This window comes from Grammomys surdaster, unplaced genomic scaffold, assembly GCF_004785775.1.
Source record: "Grammomys surdaster isolate TR1022 unplaced genomic scaffold, NIH_TR_1.0 126153, whole genome shotgun sequence".
NCBI classification, from domain to species: Eukaryota; Metazoa; Chordata; class Mammalia; order Rodentia; family Muridae; genus Grammomys; species Grammomys surdaster.
Genome location: NW_021620961.1, coordinates 8,876,401 through 8,902,282, shown reverse-complemented (window position 1 = coordinate 8,902,282; position 25,882 = coordinate 8,876,401). Strand labels below are relative to the sequence as shown.

Sequence of the window (25,882 nt, the reverse complement as noted above, 5' to 3'; positions counted from 1 at the left end):
TTCAAGGTGCCACAGAATTTGGTTAGCCACAAAGGACTGTTCTTTTAAATTACAACAGAAATCAAAATAGCAATACTCAGGGACAAAGAAATGAGTATGTTTAGATGTATGTTGCCTTTCCTGAATGACATGGATATAGTGCATTAATATTAAAAAAATAATGGCAGTGAGAGATGTTCAGAAGCAGGCCTCTGGCTATGAGGTGTTTACAGTCATTCTAGTCGTTGAAGTTTGGTCTATTGCTATGTATCGTGGCAAGTTATAACTGACAGGGAAGTAGACAAAAATAGCTTAAAGGGTTGATATCTGCCCAGCTCTAGTACTCTTAAGGCTTAATATAAATATAAAGGCTTTGTGCCTTTTATCTGAGAACTGAATGGTCAAAGGTGAGGTAGAATTATTATTATTATTTTACTTTAACACTAACCTGGTTAGCTTAGTTTGTATGTTACTAGCAGTCTTTGTAGCATATAACCAAGCACTTCAGATTCATATGCTGTAAACACCTATGTACACATGTGCTGAGCAACTGTCAAACTTATAAGATGATGGGGACTCATAGTAGTAAGCCCTTGAGCAGCTTTGATTATGGTCCCAAATTAACTGAACATTATCACTGGCGTATCTACTACTACCCTTTAAGTAAAATTATACTCCATTATATTAAAGTTCCGACTTGATCAGTCTAAGTGAGATAGTGTCAGTATACACTCAGGAGAAAATTGTTGAGTTGTACCTCTATCATGTTTTGGATATAATTATATTTTAATGAGTCACTTTTTTTTCCTGTGGTAGAAGCAATATTATATGTCTTTGCTCTTAAGATATGAAGTGTTCAACCTTAATGGTATTTTTTTTCTTCCAGAAATTTATTAATGAATTATTTTACAGTAATTCTATCAACTCCTTTTTTCATTTCCCCTTTCTCCTTCCTAACCAATCTTCTATATGGCACTTGGAAGTCATAAGCGGGTATCCAAAGCCCTGGACTAGAGTTACTGATGTAACTAGTTACAGATGATTATGAGCTACTATGTGGAGCTGGGAATTGAACCAGTGTCTTCTTCAAGAACATGTGCTCTAAAACACAGAGCTATCCATTCAGGCTCCAGGATTTTATTTTTATGACATAATAAAATGAATTTCTTAAGACAGAAAACATTTTTTTTGTCCAAAAGAATAACACAGATTTTATTAGAAAATTATGAAACATTAAGTGTCAACTGAAAGATGACGGTTGGGGGTATGCAGGCTCATTAACTGGGTGGATCACGTCAGCATTTGACTCCACTGGTTACAAGCCATAGCTTGTTAATCAGAGTTTTAAAGAAACTGTTCACATAGAACTAGCTCTTCTAAATTAGAACTATGCAGAAAACGTAGCAGTAATGCCAGGAGACATATAGGATGCAGGAAGATGTGACATTTCTGAAAGGAAACCACTTGCTAGGGAACATCTGTAAGCACCACATCAGCTCTCTCTCTTTTTGGATTTATATACATCAAAAATATACTCCAAGCTAGTCATGGGTGGAAAATAAAGTATACAATTTAAAAGCAAAACTGCAAATGGTATGCGTTTACAGCAAAATATGAATTACCTGTACACACATATTTAAGAGGCACAATCTGTTCTATACAGTAACTGTCATATTGAATTCATATTATACACAGTGGTATCTGGTGGTTTGATTGAAAACACAGTACCAAAACATTGATACAAAATAAATTACATATTATTTAGTATTTTTTAAGTTACATACTTTAAAAAAAAGCTTTAGCCAAATGTACAACTAAAAAGCACATTTTATGGAAAATGATCTCAGATTCTTACAAATGGCCCACTTCAGAATTCATTTGTACCTTTTAAATAAACGATACTGGTGTCAGGATTAGGTACACATAACTCTACTATATGACTGAAGACCATTTCCTTCATGTTTTTATCATTGTAACTACTAGAGAAGAGGATGCTAACTACTTAGCCCCACCTCCAACACTACCATTCTGGGTTTTTTTTTTTTTTCATAAAAATTATTTACCTTCCCATTTTAGTATTATTTATCTGCTCCATTCCGCAAAATGTTTTTGTTCATGTTTTGAGTTCTGTCAGATATCTGGTAAATTCAAGTTTGCTGCTGATAATCCTCAACGGCCTACATGAGAATTCAAAGCACATGTGGAGACGGTAGCACATTTGAGACTTAAATACTCAAGTCTCAAACACGGTCACAGATGTTTTTCAATCTAAAAATTAGACAGTCACAGTCCTGAGGACTTCCAGAATGCTGTGAAGGGCTCGTCTTTGGCATTTCTCCATTAGTTCTAAAATAAAGCACGGCAGTTTATGTTTTTTCTATCTACCTGATGCACATGCTTTGATAGATGAAAATGACTTGTTTAACTGCAATTTCACAACTGAGCAAAACAAAAATATATTTTATAAAGCTGCAACAAAAACCCAAACCAAACCAAATAAACCCACCACCTTTCAGCATTACACTCTGGGAAGATGAAGTGCTCAATCTTATTCAAAGTTTTAGCTCTCTTCTTCAGTTATTACAACACTGATAAACAGAATATACTTTATATGAATATGATAGCAAGGATATAATTCTTGTACTAAAGCAAAATAAAGAAAAAAAAACATATATCTTCCAATAACATGGCCACCACAAAGTCAACATACAGAATTTTCTTCACTGGTCCTTGTGGCCATCTGGCTTGCTTCCCCCTCCCCCCAGCCCCCCACCACCCTGTATCTCATTTTTTAAGATAGGGCCTGGATCTCACTAAGTTGCCTAAGTTGGTCTAGAACTTCCTAAGTAGCTCAGATAGGCCTTGAAGTTGTTGTAGGCCCCTTGCCTCAGTTTCTAGAGTAGCTGGATTATAGTCTTGCACTTCTAGGTTTGGCCCTGAGAAAAGGGGAAACAGCCTAACTAAAACCAAAGAGCTGCTACAAATATTTGATCTATGCAATGGTCTTAGATAGCAGAAACAAACAGAGAGAGTAATACAGCTTTATTGTGACATCAACATGTTGAAAAGGCAACTGATAACTCCCTACTGTCCTCTTATTCATACGAAGCAGAAATGTGAAAATACAAGCAGAAAATGTCAGCCTGAAGATAAAAGGACTAGACTATAGACTGGGCATATCTACTATCTGGCAGAAAGAAATCTGAATAAATCTTTAGCTATTTTGGGAAGAAAAACTGGTCTTTCAAATATATTAAAATCTGTAGATTAGGTGAATGTAACATGTAAAAAGATAGTGGATTTCTCAAAGTACAAATTTCATGGCAGTTGATGAATACTCTCTATGCAGTTTCATAATACTGCTAACTCCCAGCCAACGTAAATACCTGACACAACAGTCCTTCAAGTATAGACTAAATTAAGAGTTGTATGTAATAACCAAATAAAGAAATTATCAGCCCCTACTAATAAAATTCAGTAAGAACTTGGGCCTCAGAGTTGGCACTGAAGTTTCCAGACTAGTAAGTGTTAATGGCCACCTACTTCCAGAATCCAGGAAAGTTTTACTAAACATTGTTACTTTAGAAATACTGAGTTTGTTTGTTTGTTTGGTTTTTTTTTAACAAACTCCAACAAGACTCATCTGGTCATATTCGATTCTAAAACAAAACACTATGTAAAGCTGTCCTGTATAAATGTCCTCTCGGGAATCCGTGAGTAACTTCATGGACTTCTTTTCTGGAGAAGGTTCACATGGAAATCAGTAACACCACTAGACAAGATCAGTTAGCAGCACGCCCTCAGAGTTCAGTTGAAGTTGGTTTTCTGTAAATGCTTATTGGGAATTTCTAAAGCACTAACTTGGAGAGGCCAGGAGCCCCCATCAATCCCAGCTTGAATGGCCACTCCGGTTACCACAGCCAGGTCAGGGTCTACAGACGTGTTTGGGTCCTTTCCAAAGAACTCCTGAATAACTTGGCGGATCCGAGGAATACGCGTAGAACCCCCAACTAGAACCACCTCGTCAATTTCAGTCTTGTCTAAGTGGCCTTCCTTCAATACTTGCTGAATGGGTACAAGTATTTTCTGAAAAAGATCTTCATTGAGTGTATCAAAGAGTTTGCGGGATATTTTTGTTTCAAATAAAACCTGACTTTCTCCACTCTTGCTTTCAGAAAGGCCATGTCTAAACACTCTGTTTACATGGTGACCATCCCCTGGGGTTAGCTGGTCTTTTGGCAGTTCAGAGTCACCATTCTGAGGTTTCTGGCTGTCCTTTTCCTCTACAGTGAGTAAAACTGATACCTGGGCAGACTGATGTAGCGTCAAGTTTAGCTTGACCATTTCTACCGCTTGTCTTAATCTGTGGATTTCCTCTTTCCTGGAAGGAAGAAAGCCATACGTTTGATAGATCTCTTTATATAAATACTGAAGCAGCCTCTGATTGAAGTCTTGCCCTCCAAGTTTGTTGTTTCCTAAAAAAAATGAAATAAAAAATTTATGTCATATATATATGCATATAAATATAAATAAGCTCTGTATGTTACCATGTTCTAAGGATAACAAGTCCTGTACTATATTAAGACTTTATTAATGTAACTATTGACAGAAAAAGACCCATGTTAAAGCCATTTTAACCTAAATGGTAAGGGCAGATGGTTACTTACTTCCAGATTCTAGAAACTGTCTTATCTTAACTATTATTATTGCTATTATTATTTCTATTTCTATCCTCTACTATTGATAATCAGTGCCTAGCAGGGCTTGAAATTCTAAATGATCTAGAAGGGAATATCTCAATTACATCAAGTAATTTCTGACAAACACAGAAGAATGAAGTCAGCATCTATTTGAAACACTACCTCATTTTCTCAACAGGAGAAAGTAATTTTTATGATTAACATGTACCAATAATATATATTTTATCTTATTGTTAATGATTAAAACAGATGATATAACTGAACGTCTTCATTTTGACACTTGCTTCCCTTATCTTCCCTTTAACCATCATCAAGAAAGCTCTAAAGGAACTAACTTATCTGACTTACAGGAAGTCCAGCCATTCTATTTTGATAGTTCACTTTGATATGTACATAGACAGAAGCAACAATATACAGAAAATCACAAAATATTCTGAAAACAAAACCAACATCCTACATGCTAGGCATACTGAGGGAAATGCACCTGAACCTCTTTAATTCTGCACTTTTCTTACCAGACATTGCTCGTGTTAGAAACATCCCTCCTTGTTTATTTAGTAATGACACATCAAGAGTTCCTCCTCCCAAGTCTATGACCAACACGTAGAAGACATCAACCTTGTGGAGACCATAGGCCATAGCTGCTGCTGTTGGTTCGTTTATCACCCTCAAGATCTTCAGTCCTGAAAGAACATGAGAGGAAACAGTTTCTACTCAACTTGTAATAACAACATGCTAGTTTCTTCTTTAATGTGAATTTCACCCAGCAGTGAAAAAAATGGGAAAAATCCCGTATTATGAAAAATGCAAGTTCTTTTCACTGATATAACTAAAATTATTCTTGAAGAGTACACCATAACAAAAGAAAAGCCTAAGTTTAGTATCTTGATATTTTATTAACAATTGAAAAACATCTCTTCCAGCCTTTTCTAATATTGATAATCTACTTGGAAATACATAGTTGTGGAAATGTGGTAAGCTGATCTTGAGTAAAAGACCACATTACCTTGAGTAAGATTCCTGCTTTGAACTAACTTCCCCACGTAGAGTGGTGTACAAGATGTGAGGTTATACCTCAGGAGCCACACCAGCATTTGAAACTGAAGATTCCCCCATGGCCTATATTGCCCTTCCTTTGGTTATCAAACTTCTTGCTCTTCTCTGGTCACGTGCAGGGTCCTAGTGTCACGTGGTTGGAGAGTCAGAGACTTAGGAGTCACTGTTTCAGGGAGGCGTACCTGATCATTCTATAAGCCACCTCTAGCTCTGATTACCCTCTGGGCCTCCATTCTTCCACTCATGCAACTTTCTGATAAAGACTGTACCAGCAGCTCTGAACAAGAGGTGATTGATCCTCTTGAAGCCAATGGTACGAAGGACACTGCTGATTGCTCTCCATTACAAGGGACATACAGCTATTATTACTGAAGACTAGGATAAGTATAGGAAGTTCCCATAGTAAAATGTTACATGTTATGTGCATAGTATGTGTACTCCATGCTTCTATCTAGTTGAATACAGCACCACAAAAGCAGGATTCATAGAACAGGTTACATCCTTTTCACTTTGGAAAGTCTGGAAACACTTCACCTGAACAACGAAGAGATCGTATCTTCTATCAGAAGTACAGCAGTACTCATGTTCTCTCCCACTCTTTGTCATATGCCTGATTAGCTGAACTTTTTTTTTTTTTTTCTAACATGCTTTGAGGATGGTTGTGTTCTGGAAGAGTGAACCTAGGCTGGGCCTGACCTGCTCTAGAGAAGTTATCTATCAGAGAGTTACAGCTCCATCCCTACACTGCTTTTTCTCCCTAATATAAGCATTTAATGTTGTACCAGAGTTTATCATCACACATCTCCATAAACAGAAATCTAACTCATCTACCATATAGTTTGTATGCCTACAGAGGATTTAGAAAAGATTTTGCACGTCAGTCAGGGGTGCTATTACCAGCCAGGTTGGCAGCTTGGATGGTTGAATTTCTTTGTTGTAGGTCAAACTCTGCTGGCACAGAAATGACAGCGTTGGCGACTGGCATGCCCAGATATTCCTCTGCCATCTCCTTTAGCTTCAGCAGCAGTCGGGAGCCCACATACTCTGGAGAAACGATGATGGTTTCGTTACTTGTCACAGAAAACTCAGCCATTCCATTTTTGTGTAAAACCTGTGAATAAGATTAAAAAAACAAGAATGTAAAGATATGTATGTATACACAAAACTACAATTACTTTGACATGTACATATTGGATCGACTCAACAAAAACCTTTAAAAAAATTAAAAAAACAAAAAACAAAAAAACAAACCCTCACTATCATCTATCTGTTCAGTACCCTTTTCAATATTAGAATTCACTGAATGTGATAATTAAAAAGTTATAAAATAAATCTATCTTACAGATTTCAGTAATATCCAAGAATTTAACAGAAGCCTAGAATATTCTTATTACATACTCATTGAAAGAATGAATTAACTCTATGTTTCAAGACTCTCAGTGGACAACTTTTCACTTATACAAAGTACTTTAAAACTTCTCATCAACATACACAAGTAGTCATCACCACTAATACTGCATTTTGGGGCCATTTCTTTGTAGTATCGTCTTAATGACAGCACTACAGTGCCTGCAACACCTGATACCCAGGACGGCTGCTGAGTGAGTAAAGCCAAGAGAATACAGTGAACAACAACAGGATGGTCCACACGCTGGGGAAGACTGGGAAGCACAGTGAAGGATTTCATCACTCTTCCTAAGCAATCTACATATTGGTCATTTATGGGAGTTTGCATTTTATACTCATGGTCATTGAGAACCAGAAACTAAAATCACGGAAAGAAAACTACAGAAAATCAGATCATAAAGGAGGCAACACTTTATTCAATAAGTCATGATGATACAACTACCTAGGGAGTGTAATACATGTAGACTCAGTAGACCACTTCATAACTTAGAAGAAAAGTCCCACATAGGATAAGCAAAAACAAAGATAAAATGTTTTTTAAAAAGCCACTGAAAAATAAATGCATAAAAGCATTAAGATGGAAAACCAAAAGAAAAAAAAAGCAAAAAACCAAGCCAGTGCAAAGGGTCAAAGTTCATACTAATTACTATAGGAATCAAAGCCACTTTTCTATAATTGAGATTTCATGAATGTCTAATACTTTGAAAGAAACAACAAATTATACACCATAGAGATGATAAAGTGAAAAAAAAAAAGAAAATAACAAAAACACATATAGAAAGTACTACAGTCATTAAAGAAAAGAGAAAAATGTCAAATCAGGACAAAGAAGAAGAAATGCAGAGGCAATCAGGTCTTTGTGAGTTCTAGGCCAGAGAAGTCTACAAATTTAGTTCCTGAATTAAACAATCAATCAACCAACAGAATTTTTAAAAGAATGAAAAAATACCACTAAATATAACTCCTGGAAAGAAAAGGAAAGACTTTTAATACAAAATGGCATTTTTCACTTGTGGACTGTCGAACATAAAATAAATTGGACCAGATGGCACAGGCTGACTTGTCAAGAGGCTGATGCTTTATGGTTCAATGACTGCCTGGGCTATGGAGCCAGACTTACCTCAATAAGTAAAGAAAATCATACTACCTGCTGAAGATACAGATACTTCAAAAAGGAAATGTTAAGAGCATGGAGCCGTTCTGATCTGGGAATATAAATAAAATTCCTTAAAAACACAAACCAGAGTGACCTTGAGATTCCACCTTATATCAATCAGAATGGCTTATATCACTCAAGTGACAGCAGATGCTGGCAAGGATGTGGAGAAAGAGGAACATTCCTCCATAGCTGGTGGGTTTGCAAGCTGGTACAATCACTCTGGAAATCAATCTTTAAAAAATTGTTAATAGTTCTACCTGAAGATCCAGTTATACCACTCCTGGGCATATACCCAAAAGATGCTCCAACATATAACAGGGACATGTAGTCCACTTTATTTACAGCAGCCTTATTTATAATAACCAGAAGCTGGAAACAACCCAGATGTCCTTCAATTGAGGAATGGAAACAGAAAATGTCATACATTTACACAATGGAATACTACTTAACTATTAAAAACGAAGACATCATTAACTTTGCAGGCAAATGGATGGAACTAGAAAATATCATCCGGGGTGAAGTAAGCCAGACCCAAAAGAACATAAATGGTATTTACTCACTGATAAGTGGACATTAGTCAAAAAGTACAAAATACTCAGGATATAACCCACAGACCATAAAAAGTTCAACAAGCAGGAAGGCCCAAATGAGGATGCTTCAGTCCCACTTAGAAGGGTAATAAAATAATCATGGGAGGCAGAGCGAGGGAGAGAACTGGGTAGGAGAGGGAAGGGGACAGGTAAAGGGGAACAGGATCAGGGGTGTGTGTGGGGAGGAGACGGGAGAGAAGCCAAGAGGACCAAAAGAATGAATGGAATTATGCAGCCTTTGGGGGTGAGAGTGAGTGGGGGAACCCTCTAGAAAGTCTCAGATACTTGGGAGGTAAGAGACTCTCAGGACTCAATGGGAGTGACCTCAGCCAAAATACCCAACAGTGGGGAAAGGGAACTTGAAGAGTTCCCTCCAGTAGAAAGACAGGGCCACAAGTGGAGGAACAGGGTTACTAATCCAGTCAAAATTTCTGTTCCAAACTGTTCCTGTCTAAAAGAAATGCGGGGCCAAAAATGGAGGAGAGACTGAAGGAAAGGCTCTCCAGTGACTGGCCCAATTTGGGATTATCTCATGGAGGCCACCAAGGCCTGACACTATTACTGATGCTATGATGTGCTTACAGACAAGAGCCTAGAACGGCTCTCCTCTGCCCTACTAGCAGATGACTGAGACAGATGCAGATACTTACACCCAACCATTGGACTGAAGTCAGGGACCCCTATGGAGGAATTAGAGGAAGGACTGAAGAAGCAGAAGAGACGGGCAACCCCACTGGAAGATCAGCAGTCTCAACTAACCTGGACCCCTGGGAGCTCCTAGAGACTGAGTCAGCAACAAGGAAGCATACATGAGCTAGTCTGAGGCCCCAGTGGCACATATGTAATAAAAGATTGCCTGCTCTGTCGTCAGTGGGAGAAGATGTGCCTAATCCTGAAGAGACTTGAGGCCTCAGGGAAGGGGGATGCCCGGCGGGGAGGGGAGCACCCTCTCGGAGGCAAGGGGGAGGGGGAATGGGTTGAGGAACTGTGGGAGGGGAGATCTGGAGGGGGTGCAATGGCTGGAACATAAATAAATAAAATGATTTTAAAAAACCCACACATACATATATCCAACTCAAAATTATACAACACAGGCAATTTCTGACAAAGATATATGTATATATGTGTGTATGTACATATATATATATATATTGAACTTCAAAAATTAATGTGAAACTAGCAAAACATAAGAGATTGTTTTGAGATAGATTAATTATGTAAGAAAATAGCAGTTCAGCCATTAAAGCTAGTGAGGTGCATGTACTAGATGTGTGTGACCTACTGAGGCACTTCAAATAAGCCAGAAAACACGAAAGTAAGTGTATAAATGTTGTATGCATACAAAAATGCAGATACATAGAGAATATCTATTCACAGTATACGGGGCTTCAGCATCCTTCCTAAAATATCTTGAAAGAACTAACTGGCTTTTGTGATGACGGCGGAATGAGTGCACAGTGAGGCGCCATTTCCTGACCAGGTAGCACCAGGAAGCCACTGAACTGATTCACCCTGCAGGCTGCTGTGGAATTTCTTACTTGAGAGAATATAACTCCCTGACATATACAGCCAGCAGGAATGAAATGATTCCAATGGTGAAGCCGAAGCATGAATGGAAATAGTGCAGTTAAATTAAATGGACACAGATTTTAGATTAATTTCATACCTTAAACGGGTATCTGCCAACTTCAGCCTCCAGCTCCTCAGGGGTGAAGATCTTACCTATGAACCGTTTAGCATCGTATATTGTGTTTTGAGGGTTTGAATCTGCCAGCTCTAAGCTTTCGTAGCCCACATACACATCGCCATCAGTGAAGGACACCATGCTGGGGATGCTGATATGCCCGTTTTCATCTGGAATCACCTTTACTTTTCCTGTCCCAGGAAAAAATACACCAACCGAACAGTAGGTGGTACCCAGGTCAATGCCAATCACTTTTGGAGTAGGCAGTGGTAAATACTGTTGTGCCAAGTAGCCAGCCAACAGGAGAGTCAAAACAGCTGAACCTGAAAAAAGTAAAAGATATGTTTTTATGATGCTACTACCATATACTGTACCTATAGCAACATCCCCTTAATAACACTTTTGAAACAAAGCATAAAATATTTTACTTTATAGAATTAATAACTATTTCTTTTGGACATCAAGTGTTTAACATTCCATTTGGCTACAATTAAAAATAAAGGAGAAAAAAATTCTCCAAACCCAAAAGCCCTCACAACCGTATGTTTGTATAATTCATTACATGAGGATAAAGGAATAAAATGTAGATATTTAAGTAACAATTATGCTGTTGTTGAATGAAAGTATCATAAATGTGAAGCCAAAACTGACACAATCCAGTTTTCTTATCTCATTGCTATTTAGAATGATAGCTTCATAAACAGTTTCACCCATTATTACTAAAATGAAATGCCATTATGAAATTCTCACAAAAAAAAAGCTTTTTCTCACAGCGAAAGCTTTGGCACGTAAGACTCAACTCTTTGATTATCATCTTTACCCATTCAAAAGGATGAAATACATAAGTTGGATGTGCTGATCTGAAAACTGCTTAGGTGTTACTGTTACCTCATAGCAGAGTCCCCATAAGAGTTTTCACATATTTAAGCAAGATTAAGGATATACCTCTCAAAGAGGTAGTAGTTAGGGAAGAAATATACCAGTGCTAACCCTGATAGCAACAATATGTAAGCTTCCCGAAGGCAAGTTCTATTCACCATTGTATGGCCCATCAAGAGCAGAGGCTCAGCAAATATCATAGGGAAAAGATCATATATAAACATCATGCATATTGTACACAAACACGAATAAGGATATCACTTTGAGTTTAGAATTAATATCTTACTTGGTTTCACTACTCTGTGTTATACACCTGTTCCCACTCATCCATGCTAAAACCCAGAATTTCAGTCTGCAGTGCTGTTGGCAATTGTTAGCTCCTTCAAATCAATCCCTGATGTATCATAGCAGATCAAGAACCTACCTATCCACTTGTCTTTTCCAACATACAGACAAATCTCAAAAGCGTCTATCACGTTTTGGCAAGGGAATGTGATTCCCAAAAGGCATGTTCGAAAGAGAATCCAGCTACAAATGAACAGGGACCAGAATCCCTCCCAATTCGGCATCCCAAGTGAAGCCAAGAGTCTTCATCTCGAGATCCTCTTATTTATTCACAGTGGGTTCTAGCACAGAGAACTGATTTCAGCTACCAATTCAAGACCGAGATCTTCTGCATTCCTAGGCCCTCATCCTTCAGACCTGTGGCTGATGGCAGAACCCCCAAGAAGCCTCCAGCAGCCAGACCCCGGCTCCAGGCGCCCCGCCCCCACCAGCTCCCAACAGCCTTAGCCCCCTTTTCAGGTTCCCTTCGGCTGTGTGACCTGTGATTCAGAGAGTGACACAACCAACCCCTGCACACCCAGACCACTTCAAACCGCCTCATCGACTGCCATAGCAGCAGGGACCCCCTGAGATACTGACCTAAGATCGTCATCTCTCCGGCCATCAGTCCCGCCGAACAGGCAGAAGGATGACTGTACCGACGGGAGGCGCCACCCCCTAGCCGCCGGCTGGCCCGCAGCCTCCTGGGAAATATAGTCCGTCGGCTCCGAGGTAGTAGGAGGAACTACGACTCCCACCACAGCAAAGACTCCATCTACCATGAGGCCGCGGGGCGGATTCCACTCAAGCCAGTGAGGAAAGACTCGGCCTCCCCACGGAAGAAGAACCAGCAAACCAGGCTTTGCTGTGGGAACAGCCTCTGGGAAAGCCCAGAGTTTGTCATTCATTAAATTCGAAAAGCCGCGAGCCTACATGCCGTAAAAACAGTCCCTGTAGCCCCGCCTCACCGCGTTGTATTGTGGGAGATGCAGTTCTGGACTGTCCAGAGCTTGGAAGGCATAAGGAGGATAAAACCAATTAAGAATCTGAGGTGGGTTGCATTGCGAGGCTGGCGCGGGATTCAAACTTCCTTTTTTATTTTTATTCTTTTTTTTTGTTTCTTTCATTGTTCACCCTCCTTTTTAAGGCTTATGCCTTTGGTCGAAATCAAGATTCTCGATAGACTTCTCCTAAGCCCTCCAAAGTCCCCTTTGCATTCCGCAGTGGGGCAGTCCTACAGGAGATTGGTCTGGTGTGCCTGCTCTTTGCATTGTAAACATCTCTCCAATCCTTAAAAGCATCGCCAGCCCGGTGCTGTTAAAATTATTTCACGGGCTCTTTAGGAATGAGGTCTATCCAAGACGGCACGGTTTATTCAAGATATATTTCAATCTAATACTAACATTCAAATATGCTGTTACAAACAATATGAAACAATACACTCTACTTCTCGTGTTAATTATGTCATAAATGCCCAGAATTGTCTTCCTGGACAGCTCATTTCACATGTGTTGATGATCGATCCTATTACTTTCTTCTTGCTGCTATGAAGTACTTAGTGAAGCAATTTGAGGAAGACAAAATTTATTTTGGCTCGAAGTTCGATGGTACAGTTCGTCATAGCAAGAAAGTCACGGAGGCAAGACCCTTGGCCAGCTGTTCCCAATGCATCCAGTCAGGAAGCAGAGAGAAGAAATGCAGGCATTTCTCTCTTTTTTAGTTTAGCCTGCTGGGTGGAATAGTAGCACCCATAGTTAGGCGAGGTCTTTTCATCTCAATTAATCAGGTCAGAAACTCCCTCATATACATGCCCGGAAGTTTACTTCCATGATGATTCTGAATCCCAGCAAGTCGAAAAGATTAACCACAGTTATTGAGGATATTTGTGCTTTTTAGTATATAACACCTGATTTTTTTTTCTTCACTGTTTTAACATTTGATATGACTTAAGGACTCTTTCTGAACGTGACTTTACTATTACTATTGGGAAAGTTCAGGAACACTTAAGGTTCTAGAAACTTTAATCAGCTTCTCTGTCTGTGACGCAAATCAAGTAGTCCCAACTGACAACAGGTCTGCTCATTTTGGGAATAAACCTCTACTGGCTTTGTACTTGTGTAAAATCTTGTATCTATGATCTTTCTAGCTATCTATGTACTTTATCTATGATATATTGGTCTATATCTATCTGTCATCTATCTACCTATCTACAGATAGATTATCACACATATGTATATAATGATTTTAAATCTGAATTATGGCTAATAGAGGCCCATTATAATACACTTTTGTGTTTTTAAATGCCTTGTTATGTGAAATATGAAAAGCATGTGAATATATGACTATTAATTGCCAAAATTTTTACGAAGACTGAAGAAAGCATAATTCAAACATCCAGTTGATGATTTCTTATGGGTAATGATAATTTGAATAAATATTATTGAACAGTTACTGTGTGTTTAGCACAATGGTGGCCACTGTCAACAATAAAGAAGAGAGAAAAGGTAAATTCAGAAATTTAATTTAGCATTCTGTGAGCCATAAGAATAGTATGACAACTGGGAAGTAAAAAGATTGGAGAAAGCCTATATAGATTTACCTTGAAGAGAAGTTCCAGTATTTGAGAGTGTTTTGGTATTTTTGTTTGTTTGTTTGTTTTTGAAATGTGAGAGTCAAAGTATAAATTGATGAGAAGATAGGAAATAGCCAGGTGTTAGTAATCAAGCTAAAGGTAGCCCACTTGCCTATAGTATAGAAGCAGACAGGTATTGGATTCACCAGCCATGGGACCAGTATCAAGAGGATTAGTGATACTGCTCATTGCAATTCCCACTGCCCACAGTGCTTTTGTCATTTGAAAGAGAAATGTCTCCTACTGGCTCATGTAGTTAAGACACTTGGTACTGTTGCTGCTATTTGGGGGAAGTTAGAGCAGTTTTAGGATGTGGAGACTTTTTGGAGGAAGTCCATCGCTGGGAAGCAGGCTTTCAGGGTTTGTAGCTTGACTGCACTTGGTATGGGTTTTTAGCTTCCTGCACTGGTGGCCTGTTGCCATGTCTCTCCTGCCAATACGAATATCTAGCTTTCCGGAACTATAAGCAAGCCAATGTAAAGGTTTTCTTGAGTTGCTGAGGTGGTTTGAGGTTAACGATGTAAGCCGTCAGTTACTCTGACACCATACTTTACTGGACTGTCTTGGATTCTAAGCCTCTGAAACAGTAAGCGAAAGTAAACACTTTCTTTTATAAGTTGCCTTAGTTAGGGTTTCATCAAAGCAATAGAAAAGTAGCTAAGATACTCCCTTTCAGTTGACCATTTTAATCACAGCAATGAGTAGGTAGTTAGTATATACCCTTTCCTTTTGCAGTTTTCATTTAATGTGCAACCATAAACACCATCATCTCAGAGTAGAAAAGCCTTACTCTCCGAAAAGAATATAGCATGCCATACACAGGTTATTTTCATTGTTTGCTATTGCCTTAACAAAGTGTCTTAAAACTAATTTTACTATTGTACAATTATGTAGGTCAGAAATTTGGTATATGCTTTCCTGGATCATAGTTCTGCAATGATGCTACTCTTATTTTAAATCATAGAGTTGTAGGTACTTTTGTTGTATATCAGACTATTTTTCCTCCTGGCCCCAAGCTCCAGGAATAATACTCAGAATCAAAATGTATTTACAGCTACAACCATGTGGCCCTACTACATTTGTTAAAGAAAATGTTTTATTCTTTTTGAGTTTTTTTTTTATGGTAATAGAAAAGAGAAATGTAATTGTTAGTGGGCTCATTTCAATGAAAGTAATCTACAGTAATAACATACAATTTATATATACATATATACATATATATATATATATATATATATATATATGTATATATATATATATATAATTAGCTGTCCTTTTCCTAAAACTTACCTTCAGCAACGTTTCAGACAGTATAAGCTTACTTCAGTGCTGTCTACTTGAAGGATTTCAAGACTTAGCAATGTGTTGTTTTATTCTTGAAGATGATGAGCTCAAAGACCTAATGAAATAGACTGATGTCCTAATTTATTCTTTTATTGATGTGGATTTTTTTCTAAATTTTAGGACATCTGAAAACATTTTTTTTATATTGCCTATTGTAGAAAGTTTAGGCTGCACAATAAAGAAAACTCTGAAACTAACCAGCTTCCTTTTGTCTTGTATTCTCTTGATTTTTCTCTAGCACAGATAGATATAGCATACCTACATATTTTATCAGCAGAAATGTGCTTAGAGCATATATAATACATATTTTCCTGTAGTTTATAATAATTTTTTGCATGTTTATTATTTATCATATTCAAATAACAGATTTAATAGAATATTATAATTCAATGCTTATTTTTCTTCTTCAATGTTTAACTAGTTTATTAGTATTTATTGATTAATCTTCCTTTCTTATTAGTCTAATAGCTTATTTTGGTTTTGATTTCTTTAATAATTTTTGCTTGTTTTCTTTTTGCTTTTTTGTTTGGTCTTTTGTTTTGTCTATTTTTTGTTTTGTTTTTAAAACAATGCTACTCACCTAGTCACTCCTATGATCAGCCTAGTAGAGCAACTATTACAGGTGTGAACATCCACAACCAAACTCTCACTGATTGGTTTTTTAATTATCTTTTGAGATTATAATATAATTACATCATTTGCCCTTTCCCTTGGTTCCTTCCAAACTCTCCCACAGCCACCTCCTTATTATCTTTCAAATTCATGGACGTTTTTCATTAATTGTTGTTAAATACATACGTGTGTGTGTGTGTGTGTATGTGTGTGTGTTCCTAAATACATAAATACAGTATGTCCAGCTGTATAATGTTACTTGTCTCTGTTTTAATGCTGTATATGACACACACACACACACACACACACACACACACACACATATACATATATATATATGTATATATATATAATGTATGTATAATTCCGCCCTGTCCTGATGGTACAGGCTTGTAATTTTATCTACTCACAAATCAAAGTGGTAAGATTAGGAATTTGAGACCAAGTTGGCTACACAGAGTGAGTTCAAAGTCATCCAACACAATTTAGTAGGATCCAGTCACAGAATAACAATGAAAGAGGAATGTAACACCCTGGTAAGATGCCTCCCTCACATGTAGGATCCTCTAGGTTCAGTTCCCAGTATAGTAAGGAACCTAACAGGCAAAAACACACACTAAGGCATATAGATCTTTTCTTGATAGTTGTTTCGTCTGATTATTGTGGGTCAGTAACATACTGCTGTATCCTCGGGACTTTATCATAGACACTTATATCTGGATGGACAAAACTACTTAGTTTTTCTTTTAATATTTTTCTGCTTTCATCGATTTTTTTACACAATTTGCAAATCACGTTATTTCCTTTCCTTCTAAAATTATTGTAATTCCTTTAAAATTTAGACAAAACCATTTATGTCTATGGCTTGATAAGAGGGGAATGCACAGTATGACAGTAGTGGAATGTTCATCTAGGGAAACGGTATGTTTCTGTTTTAATGAGAATTTCTAAGTAGTTTTCTTCAATAGATGTTACATAATTTGTTACATTCATTAAGGTTCTCTAACACTTAGGGTACTGGGAATAAGTCTTTTTGAGGGGTACAGCGAACTTTATTGATGGTATTCAAGAGAGTAGGGTGGGCTCCCTAGGCCTCTCCGGTTATTTTGGGGGTCTGGATGGAAATTCTGGATGGAACATAACAGTGTTGGTGGCCGAGTTGGGACATGGACTCCTTAGCAACCGAAGGTCTCTCTCTTGTTCTCAGTGACCATGCTGGGGTAGAAGGTACAGGGTTTCTTCCTTGGAGGCCATGTAGGCCATAAGGGCCACTACCTGTTGCAGTAGCAGTATTCATTGTAATACCAGGAAATGAGCTTTACAAAGTTGTCATTGAGAGCAATTGAGAGCAATGGTAGCCCCAGCATCAAAGGTGGAGGAGTTGCTGTTGAAGCCACAGGAGATAACCTGGTCCTAAGTGTAGCCGAGGATATGCTTTAGTGGGTTCTCAGATGCCTGCTTCACCACCTTCTTGATGTCATAATATTTGGCAGGTTACTCCAGGTGGCATGTCAGATCCACAGCGAATACATTGTGGGTCAAAAGGCCATGCCAGTGAGCTTCCAATTCATCTTTGGGATGACCTTGCCCACAGCCTTGGTGGCACCAGCAGATGAAGGGATGATGTTCTGGGCAGCCCCATGGCCATCACACCACATATTTTCAGAGGAGCCATCCATAGTCTTCTGAGTGACAGTGATGGCATGGCCCTTGATCATGAGCCCTTCTAAAATGCCAAAGTTGTCATGGGTGACCTTGGCCATGGGGGCTAAGCAGTTGGTGGTGCAGGATGCATTGCTGACAATCTTGAGTGAGTAGTCATATTTCTCATGGTTCACACCCATCACAAACATGGGGGCATTGGCAGACGGAGTAGAAATGGTGACCCTTTTGGCCCCACCTTTCAAGTGGGCTCCAGCCTTCTCTATGGTGGTGAAGATGCCAGTAGACTCCACGACATACTCAGTACCAGAATCACCAAATTTGATGTTAGCAGGATTTTGCCCCTGGAGGATGGTGATGGGCTTCCCATTGATGACAGACTTCCCATTCTCAGCCTTGACTGTGCCATTGAATTTGCCATAGGTGGAGTCATACTAGAACATGTAGACCATGTAGTTGAAGTCAATGAAGGGGTTGTTGATGGCAATAATCTCCACTTTGCCAAGTGCAGAGCAGAAGGCAGCCCTGGTAACCAGGCACACAATATGGCCATCTATCTATCTATCTATCTATCTATCTATCTATCTATCTATCTATCTATCATCTATCTATCTCATATATATATCTATATCTATACCAATACCAATACCTATACCTATATCTATATATTTATCTATCCATCTAGTCTGCTATATAATTGATCAAAATAACTGTCACCTCTAAGTAAGTACTAAGAATTAGATTCTGCTCTCCCATGAGAAAATAATGACAGAAAAGCAACTGTGAAAGCATACGCACATTTTTTATTTTCTTGCTGTGTACTCTGATGGAGCAGAGTGAGGAGGGGCACTATTCCATTGCATTGCTGGCTGGGAGACTCATTGTTGTCAAAGACAGAGTCTTCCTCAGTTGTAGCTTTAGCACATATGACAGACAAGCTGTTCTGTTGTAAACTCAAGAGTATAAGGGCACGCTCCTCTCCTAAATTATGCTGATCACCATGCGGCTTCCTTCTGCGTCTGCTCATGTTTCTGCCCTTTGCAGTTTCAGAGGATAATTTTCTTGCAGAGATGCTTCAGAAGATGGGTATGCCTTCTGCTCTGCTCACTGCCTTCTTGCTGAATTACTGGCTTTTTATCCATAAACTCAGTTTTGTTTTCTCTTGGCTCAGTGCTTACATTTGTTTTAGTTATTTTGTTCTATATCTTTTGTTGTTGTTGCTGCTGTTATTTTTGTAGAGACAGTGCCTTGACTCTGTAGTCCAAGCTGGCCTGAAAACCATTGTGCTTACTATTGAACTAGCTGAAAACTCACTGTGAACATCCTGGTTCTATGTCCCAGGCTGGGAGAGCCAGCACTTTTACTATCATTTTGTTTTATATTAATCTTACATATACTTTATACATATAGGGAGATATATATCTCCATAGTTTTAACTACCAACCTGACACAGCATAGATCCATTTAAAGGAAGAACGCCCATTGAGGAATTGCCTGTGTTATAATATTAACCTGGGCAAGTTTGTGGAGGTCGTCTTATTGGTTACTTAATTCAGGAGAGCCTGGCCCACTCTGCTTATGTTGGCACCATTCCATGGGTAAGTTTTCCTGAGCTATTTAAGAAAACTGGCTGAGTGTGGGCCTGTGAGGGAGCCAACAAGAACCGTTCCTCCATGGTTCTTCGCTTCTATGTTCTGCCCAAGTTTCTGCCCTGACTTCCCTCCATAATGGAGTATGATCTTGAGTACAAGTCACATCCTTCCTGTGTCCTCTAAGTTGCTTTTGCTCATGGTTGTATTCATCATTGGAATTTGGCTAGAACAAAACTTGGTCCCAAGAATGGGGTATTATGGCTGTGGATCTGCCTGCATAGCTTTGTTGTGTTAGTTAGTTTTCTATTGCTGTGATAAAACGCCATGACAAGGCAACTTATAGAGGAAAAGTTGGTTTGGGCTTAATGCTGCACTTGGAGAGTACAGAATGGTGGAGAGGCACAGCAACAAGCCACAGGCAAACTTTCAGAGCAGGAAGCCGAAGCAGCAAGTCTTCAATTGTAAAGAAGCAGAGACTGGAAACTGAAAGTAGGGCAAGACAAGGATGTCTCAATATCCACCCCAATAATGTACTTCTGCCATCCATGCTCCACTTCCTGTGGCCTCTAAGCAGTGCTTCCAACCAGGGATCAAACTTTGAAATTCATGAACTCTGTGTGTGTCTGGACAGGGTGTGTATATGTCATTTTTCCTTCAAACTACCACAGTACTTTTGAACTCTTATTAAAAGGATGTGAGAGGTTTTGGAACTTTGTGATGGGGAAATCATTGAGTGCTGCAAGCTTACTAGACATTCCTTAGGAACTTGGAAGATAAGAATGCCAAGAGAAATGGGACCCATTGAACTTGGCTTGTAAGGTTTCAGGAGCAAGGAAAGGTTTTTTATCAGAACTGGGACAGGGGTCATTTGTATGACATTTCAGCTAAGAGTTTGACTGTGCCAATCAGCTTGGACTAAAGAATAAGCTACAGTTACTAAAAAACTAGCATCACTGAAGTGACTGAAGTGAAACTTATTGTACATCATTAGCAAAGTAGTATTTTTCCCAAAATCAGTATACAATTGGTTGGTTTGTTTTTGTTTGGTTGGGTTATGTTTTATTTTATTTAGGGAGTTGGTAGGTTGCATTTCAGGCTGACAACAGAACTTGGTAAAGACTATGTGATGGCACATCGGTGATGCTGGTTTTGAAAGCATGACATGATGATAGAGAGTACTGAGGCATGGCACCATATGGCAGAATCATATTGCCTGTGGAGAGGCCAGTAGTAAAGATGCCACTTCAGCTGCTGTGCTGACTACAGGATATTGCAGATGCCAGGATTGTGGGCTATTTCGAGGTATAGAGTGGAATGGGCCTAAGCCCATTAGACAAGTTGTGTGTGCTGCAGATGGCCAGAAGACTTCCCAGTGAATGGATACCAGATGTTGAATATTGGGCTTATCAGGCAGGGATTTACACTGTTAGGTTTTAGTTTGCGTGGATCTGACTTTTTTCTATGCCTTGGTTCTTCTATGGTATAGGAAGTATTTAACTTATGTTTTATTTTATAGGAATCCAAGGTTAAGAAACTTTGGACCTTTAAAAAGACAGTGAACACTCCTTGGAACTTTTTAAAGACTGTGACACTTTTAAAGTTCTTTATTTTCTACTGTTATATTAACATGAGGCTTGAAAAAGAATGAAAGTGTATGGTTTAAAGTGATATGTTTTTGTGTCAAATTGACATCGGCAGCTTTAACTGTCAACTTGACACATCCTAGAGTCATCAGAGAGAAGCCTCAATATCATCATATTCGCCAGTATCTTTTTTTGTCTGTTGAAAACAGAATGGTGTGTCTCTATGATATGTATTTGAATTTTCCTGACTGTTAGGGATGTTTCTCACTCTATTCTGTTTTACTGCACAAATGATCCGATATTCTTATTACAGCTTAGTACTAAATTGTTCTGTTTCTCTGGACAAATAAATATATTTGTTTTATTTTTCCTCAGAAGTTTGTTGTCTGATTTTATTGTTTTGTTTTTTATTGAAAACGAATGTGTGAGATGATCCAACTTGATTAGGACAACAAACGTGAGGCCACATATTGCTTCCTGAGGTCCCCACCCAGTCTGGGAGTCTTACCATCATCATTGCTCCTGGTCATCTTCATTGATCTGAGACCTGATGTGTTGAGATTGACAGTGGCTTTGGGACATCTCTGCTTCTGTGAATTCCTTTTGGTATCCTTCTTTGTGTTTCAGAAGATTCACTTTTTAGTTCCTTGGAGACTTTCGTCAACCTCCCAAGAGCTTAGCATCCAATGTGGCCAGGCTTTACGCATGCTATTATTTTCTCAATAAGAGCCTTTATTCAATCTGACATGTATTTTTTTTTTACAAGTTTAAATTCTCTAGTTGTCTTGTGGTACAGCCTTAAAAGTCAGTCAGATGTAGAGTAGTGAAATTAACTGATGGTCTGTGAAATGTCAGTTCTTATTATGGGTTAGGGTCTGTAGGTAGGGGGAGAGGCTTTATGTTCTGCAATTAAAGTCAACCAACTTCATTTCTCTGTATTGCTTATTATTGTAGAAATCATATAGTATTGTACAGAGGGATAGCTAGAAGCCCTGACTTCATTCTGAGTTATTTAGAAACTATACATCAGAGATGGCTTGATATCCAAATAGGAATATTCTCATCAATAATAGTGAAAATCATGCAAGATGAAATCAGCCTTGAAAAATGATGTCAATGGTTTATATGAAGAACTATAAAATTAAGCCTGAATGTAGAGTTATGTGAGTGATACCTTTAAAGTGGAGAAGTAACTGAAGCAAACCTAAAAGGGTATCATATGGTTTCGATGTTCTTATCTAGTATTCAATGCCAGGACCCATTGTGTCTCTAGAATGCACAGAATGCATTCTGTAATTGAGAATTGGAACTATGCCATTTGATTCCTTAGCCAAACTTGGCTATCAGTATGCATGCTTTCCATGATCAGTGCTGGAGAAGTCCACCCACAGTTTGGCATGCTATAATATTGATGTAGCACAGTGTAACTTTTGAGTTTGACATGTGGCATTGTGAAAATGAAGGAGGGGCAAGAATCATTATCTGAAGGAGATCATGCAGGAGACCACAAGCTTTTTGACCAGAAAGACTTGGCTTCATATCCTAATATACAATGTAAGGGACCTTTCACTCCTTGTGAGGTTCAGAGTCTTGAGCTACAGAAATAGAGATCATACTAACTCTCTGGCAGGTGTATTATAAGAATGAAGTAGAAGGGTATATGTTTAATGCTTGAGAAATATAACAGTAACACACATACACATATGTAGTTCAGAACAATATCCCTACCTTTAATAAATGCAATAGATGAGTAAAAGGTAATCTTTTCTTATGTTTTATTTTATCATAAGATAGAAAAATCAGGACAGAAGAGCATAAGTTTGGAAACTTTTTTTAAAACTCTAGTTAAACTTGTTACTCCATTGTCTTCCTCATGTATTATTAGTATAGACACCAAATAAATAATTTAACCATCCTGTAAAATATATAAAGATATATGAAATGCTTTCTTTGTAGATGAATTTTGAGTCCAAATATTGTTAGCAAAGTAACTCAAGTGGAACCAATCCATATTAGACCACTTATGGGTGTATGTTGCTGCCAAACTAATCTCTCTTAAAGACTGAATTTATTAAGTCACTCTCTTTGAATTTATCAAAACTCATTTTATACCTTAATGCATCAAATCTAAATTTTATTGCCAGGCTTTCAAAAATTCTTTCAATTGGCCCACTCTTTTCCAGTCAAACATTTCTTGCTAAAACCCTCAATCTGCTCTCTGCTTAAAGACTATGAACTCCTTGCCTGCATTTTTTTGTACAACAACAGCCCCTTTTCTGTAACTTCTCTTTAGTTACACAGTGAAGATGAGGTTCTGGGACTCCCATGAAACAGTTCTCTAGATGTTTTCCTACACAAATCTAGCTCACCAGGCCCAGCCCCTCAGTGCTCATTTCCACTGGGAACATTGCCCTGAGTAACACAGCTCACATGTTCAAACGTCTTCATGACTTTGGTTAATCATCACTTAATTTAGCTGATAATTAAATTCTGACTTTTATTACACATTATTATTTATGTGAAATAAGTGACATATCCAATTAAAATCTGGGCCCTTTGAAAAGAGACTTTCTTATAAATTCTGTGTCTGAATGCTGCTAAGTGCAGTATTGAAGACAGTGTTTATGAATAACTACTTTTTAATTGATGAGTTAGTTGATTACAGTAAGCAACTTCACATGCCTACTCTATGAATCTAGTGTGTATATTATCTAACTTACTAGTGCTATGTGTTGTCTTAGATTGTAATTGTAAACCTTGGCTTCTAAAGTGTCAATCAGATCTTGTGCCACAAAACATTAAATATCAGGGTTCTAAAATATAAAGAATATTTCATTATCCAAAAGTGTATTTAACCATGGTGGTTTTTTCAATTTGTATTATTTAAGGAACAGGGATGCATTATTAATGAGTCAACATTCTGCTAGGGGAGGAGTCCCTGTGTACCCTTCATAACATCTGATCAATCCTCGTATCTGACACCTTTCAAGAATTGATTTCGTTTCTATGGACACATCGGATCAATCTTCTAGTATTGTGAGAAAACAAGTCAGTTTGTTTAATCCCCTTAAAGGAATATAAGATAAACTCCAGTGCCTTTATATAATCACAGTTTATGTTACTTTTCAAATATCACAATCCTAAACAAGTGACATGGGAATGTGTGCTGTACAACGTTTCCTCTTTTATTGACCGTCGTGTTACTGTCCGCCTTCAGGAACAAAAATGCCCACTGCTTCTTGAAGGACCAGCACGTGATATGCTCACGTGTCTCTTGTGTGTTCTCTAGACTTGTGTCGTACAAACCAGGTCCAGGAAAGTGGGATAGGTGTAGTTGCTTAGCTGGCACGGTTCACTTCCTGTTCAAGATTTAATATGAATGAATATACATGAAATTAATTTAATTATTGTCTGTTTTATGGAGCTTGTTCATCATATTTATGTTTCAGTTTCTAGGAGATTAAGGACTTCGTGTGGGAGTGTTTCATTAAGAGCAAAAGATCAAATGTATTTGGGATTCTAAGGCATGAACTATTTAGTGACCAGCAGGTGTCTCTGTTACACAGCAAAGAAGGTTTTTGAGCTTGACCAATTTCACACCTAAGATCCCTTTTCAATTTCCAGTTAATCTACTTTTTAAGAAGAATCCTTGTTCCTCTTAAGTCCTTTATATATACAAAAAAGTGGCATCTAAAATTACTTTTTAATATCTAATATTTACCCTGCATCTTTATATATCATGTATCAATTTTTAGAATGGAACGTAGATCAAGATCACCCTTGAAGTCAGTGAAATGACTTCAAGACCACACAATTAAATTAAATTAAATTAAATACGTGCATTAAATAAAACCAACAGTGCACTGTAAAGGGACAGTAAGGAAGCTTGGCACTTGTTTCTCTCCTTTAAAAATCTAAGGAACTGAAAGCTTTAAACAATAGCTAAGCAACTACAGCCCCACTCTGTCCCCTCTCTCACTTTCTTTCTCTTGTGTTATAACAGTATCTTACTCTATAGCCCAGGCTGGCCTTGAACCCAGCATCTTCTACTTCAGCTTCCCAAGTTCTAATAGTACAGGCTTGTATCACCGTGCTTGGCAATGATATTTTTGTAAACATGCATATCTATATGATTTTTAAATATTTTAAATTTAGGATATAAATACATATATAATATATATATTATATTTGGAAAAAATCTAGTAATACTATATTCAAGTCTTTTGAAGTTTAACCTGCTTTTCTCCGCAAGCTGTGAAGGAGAGGGCCACACTCTAGTTCTTAGTAGCATCAAATACTTGCCTGTAATTGTCCCAGAGTTTTTCCATTTTAATAATTTTCTTCCTTTTTTGCTGTTACTGTTCAAGGCTTCCCAAGAGAAATCATGTGTGTTTATTCTTTAGAGGAGGGATGTGTGTATGTTTCTGTGCTAGAGATTTTTGTATAATTCTGTTTTCTTAACTTTTGTCATAAGCTTTGTTTGTATTTGTTCTTGTTTGTGTGAACAGACATTGAGGTTGCTTTAAGGTATGTGAATTCGGCTTTGAAAATTATTGGATAAGAATCATCCTGCGATCAGGATAGAAATCATTGGAAGCATTGGATGGATCAAGTCTCTGCTTACCTCATGAATTTATACTTTATTTATGTGGGAGGAATTATCCCATTGCTTATTGGAG

At 38.0% G+C, this 25,882-nt stretch overlaps 1 protein-coding gene and 1 pseudogene across 1 annotated transcript; both read right to left on the bottom strand.

Moving 5' to 3' along the window:
* Positions 1-1,164: 1,164 nt before the first annotated feature.
* On the bottom strand, positions 1,165-12,454 carry Hspa13 (heat shock protein family A (Hsp70) member 13). Its single transcript, XM_028757208.1, has 5 exons — positions 12,379-12,454; positions 10,558-10,898; positions 6,633-6,846; positions 5,195-5,362; positions 1,165-4,454 (listed from the first exon to the last, which is right to left on the bottom strand). The coding sequence occupies exons 1-5, from the start codon at positions 12,401-12,403 to the stop codon at positions 3,787-3,789; spliced, it is 1,416 nt and encodes a 471-aa protein (XP_028613041.1). The 5' UTR covers positions 12,404-12,454; the 3' UTR covers positions 1,165-3,786.
* A 5,115-nt stretch (positions 12,455-17,569) lies between these two features.
* LOC114612284 lies at positions 17,570-18,573 on the bottom strand (annotated as a pseudogene).
* Between the last annotated feature and the right edge of the window lie 7,309 nt (positions 18,574-25,882).

What these genes read in the sequence shown, in the direction of transcription:
- Hspa13 (XM_028757208.1), bottom strand. Translation starts at nt 12,403, where the DNA reads ATGGCCGGAGAGATGACGATCTTAG. An exon ending in CGGAGAGATGACGATCTTAG is followed by an intron (nt 10,899 to 12,378) that starts GTCAGTATCTCA and finishes TACTTTTTTCAG; the next exon opens with GTTCAGCTGTTTTGACTCTC. An exon ending in TTGGCAGATACCCGTTTAAG is followed by an intron (nt 6,847 to 10,557) that starts GTATGAAATTAA and finishes TCTTATTCACAG; the next exon opens with GTTTTACACAAAAATGGAAT.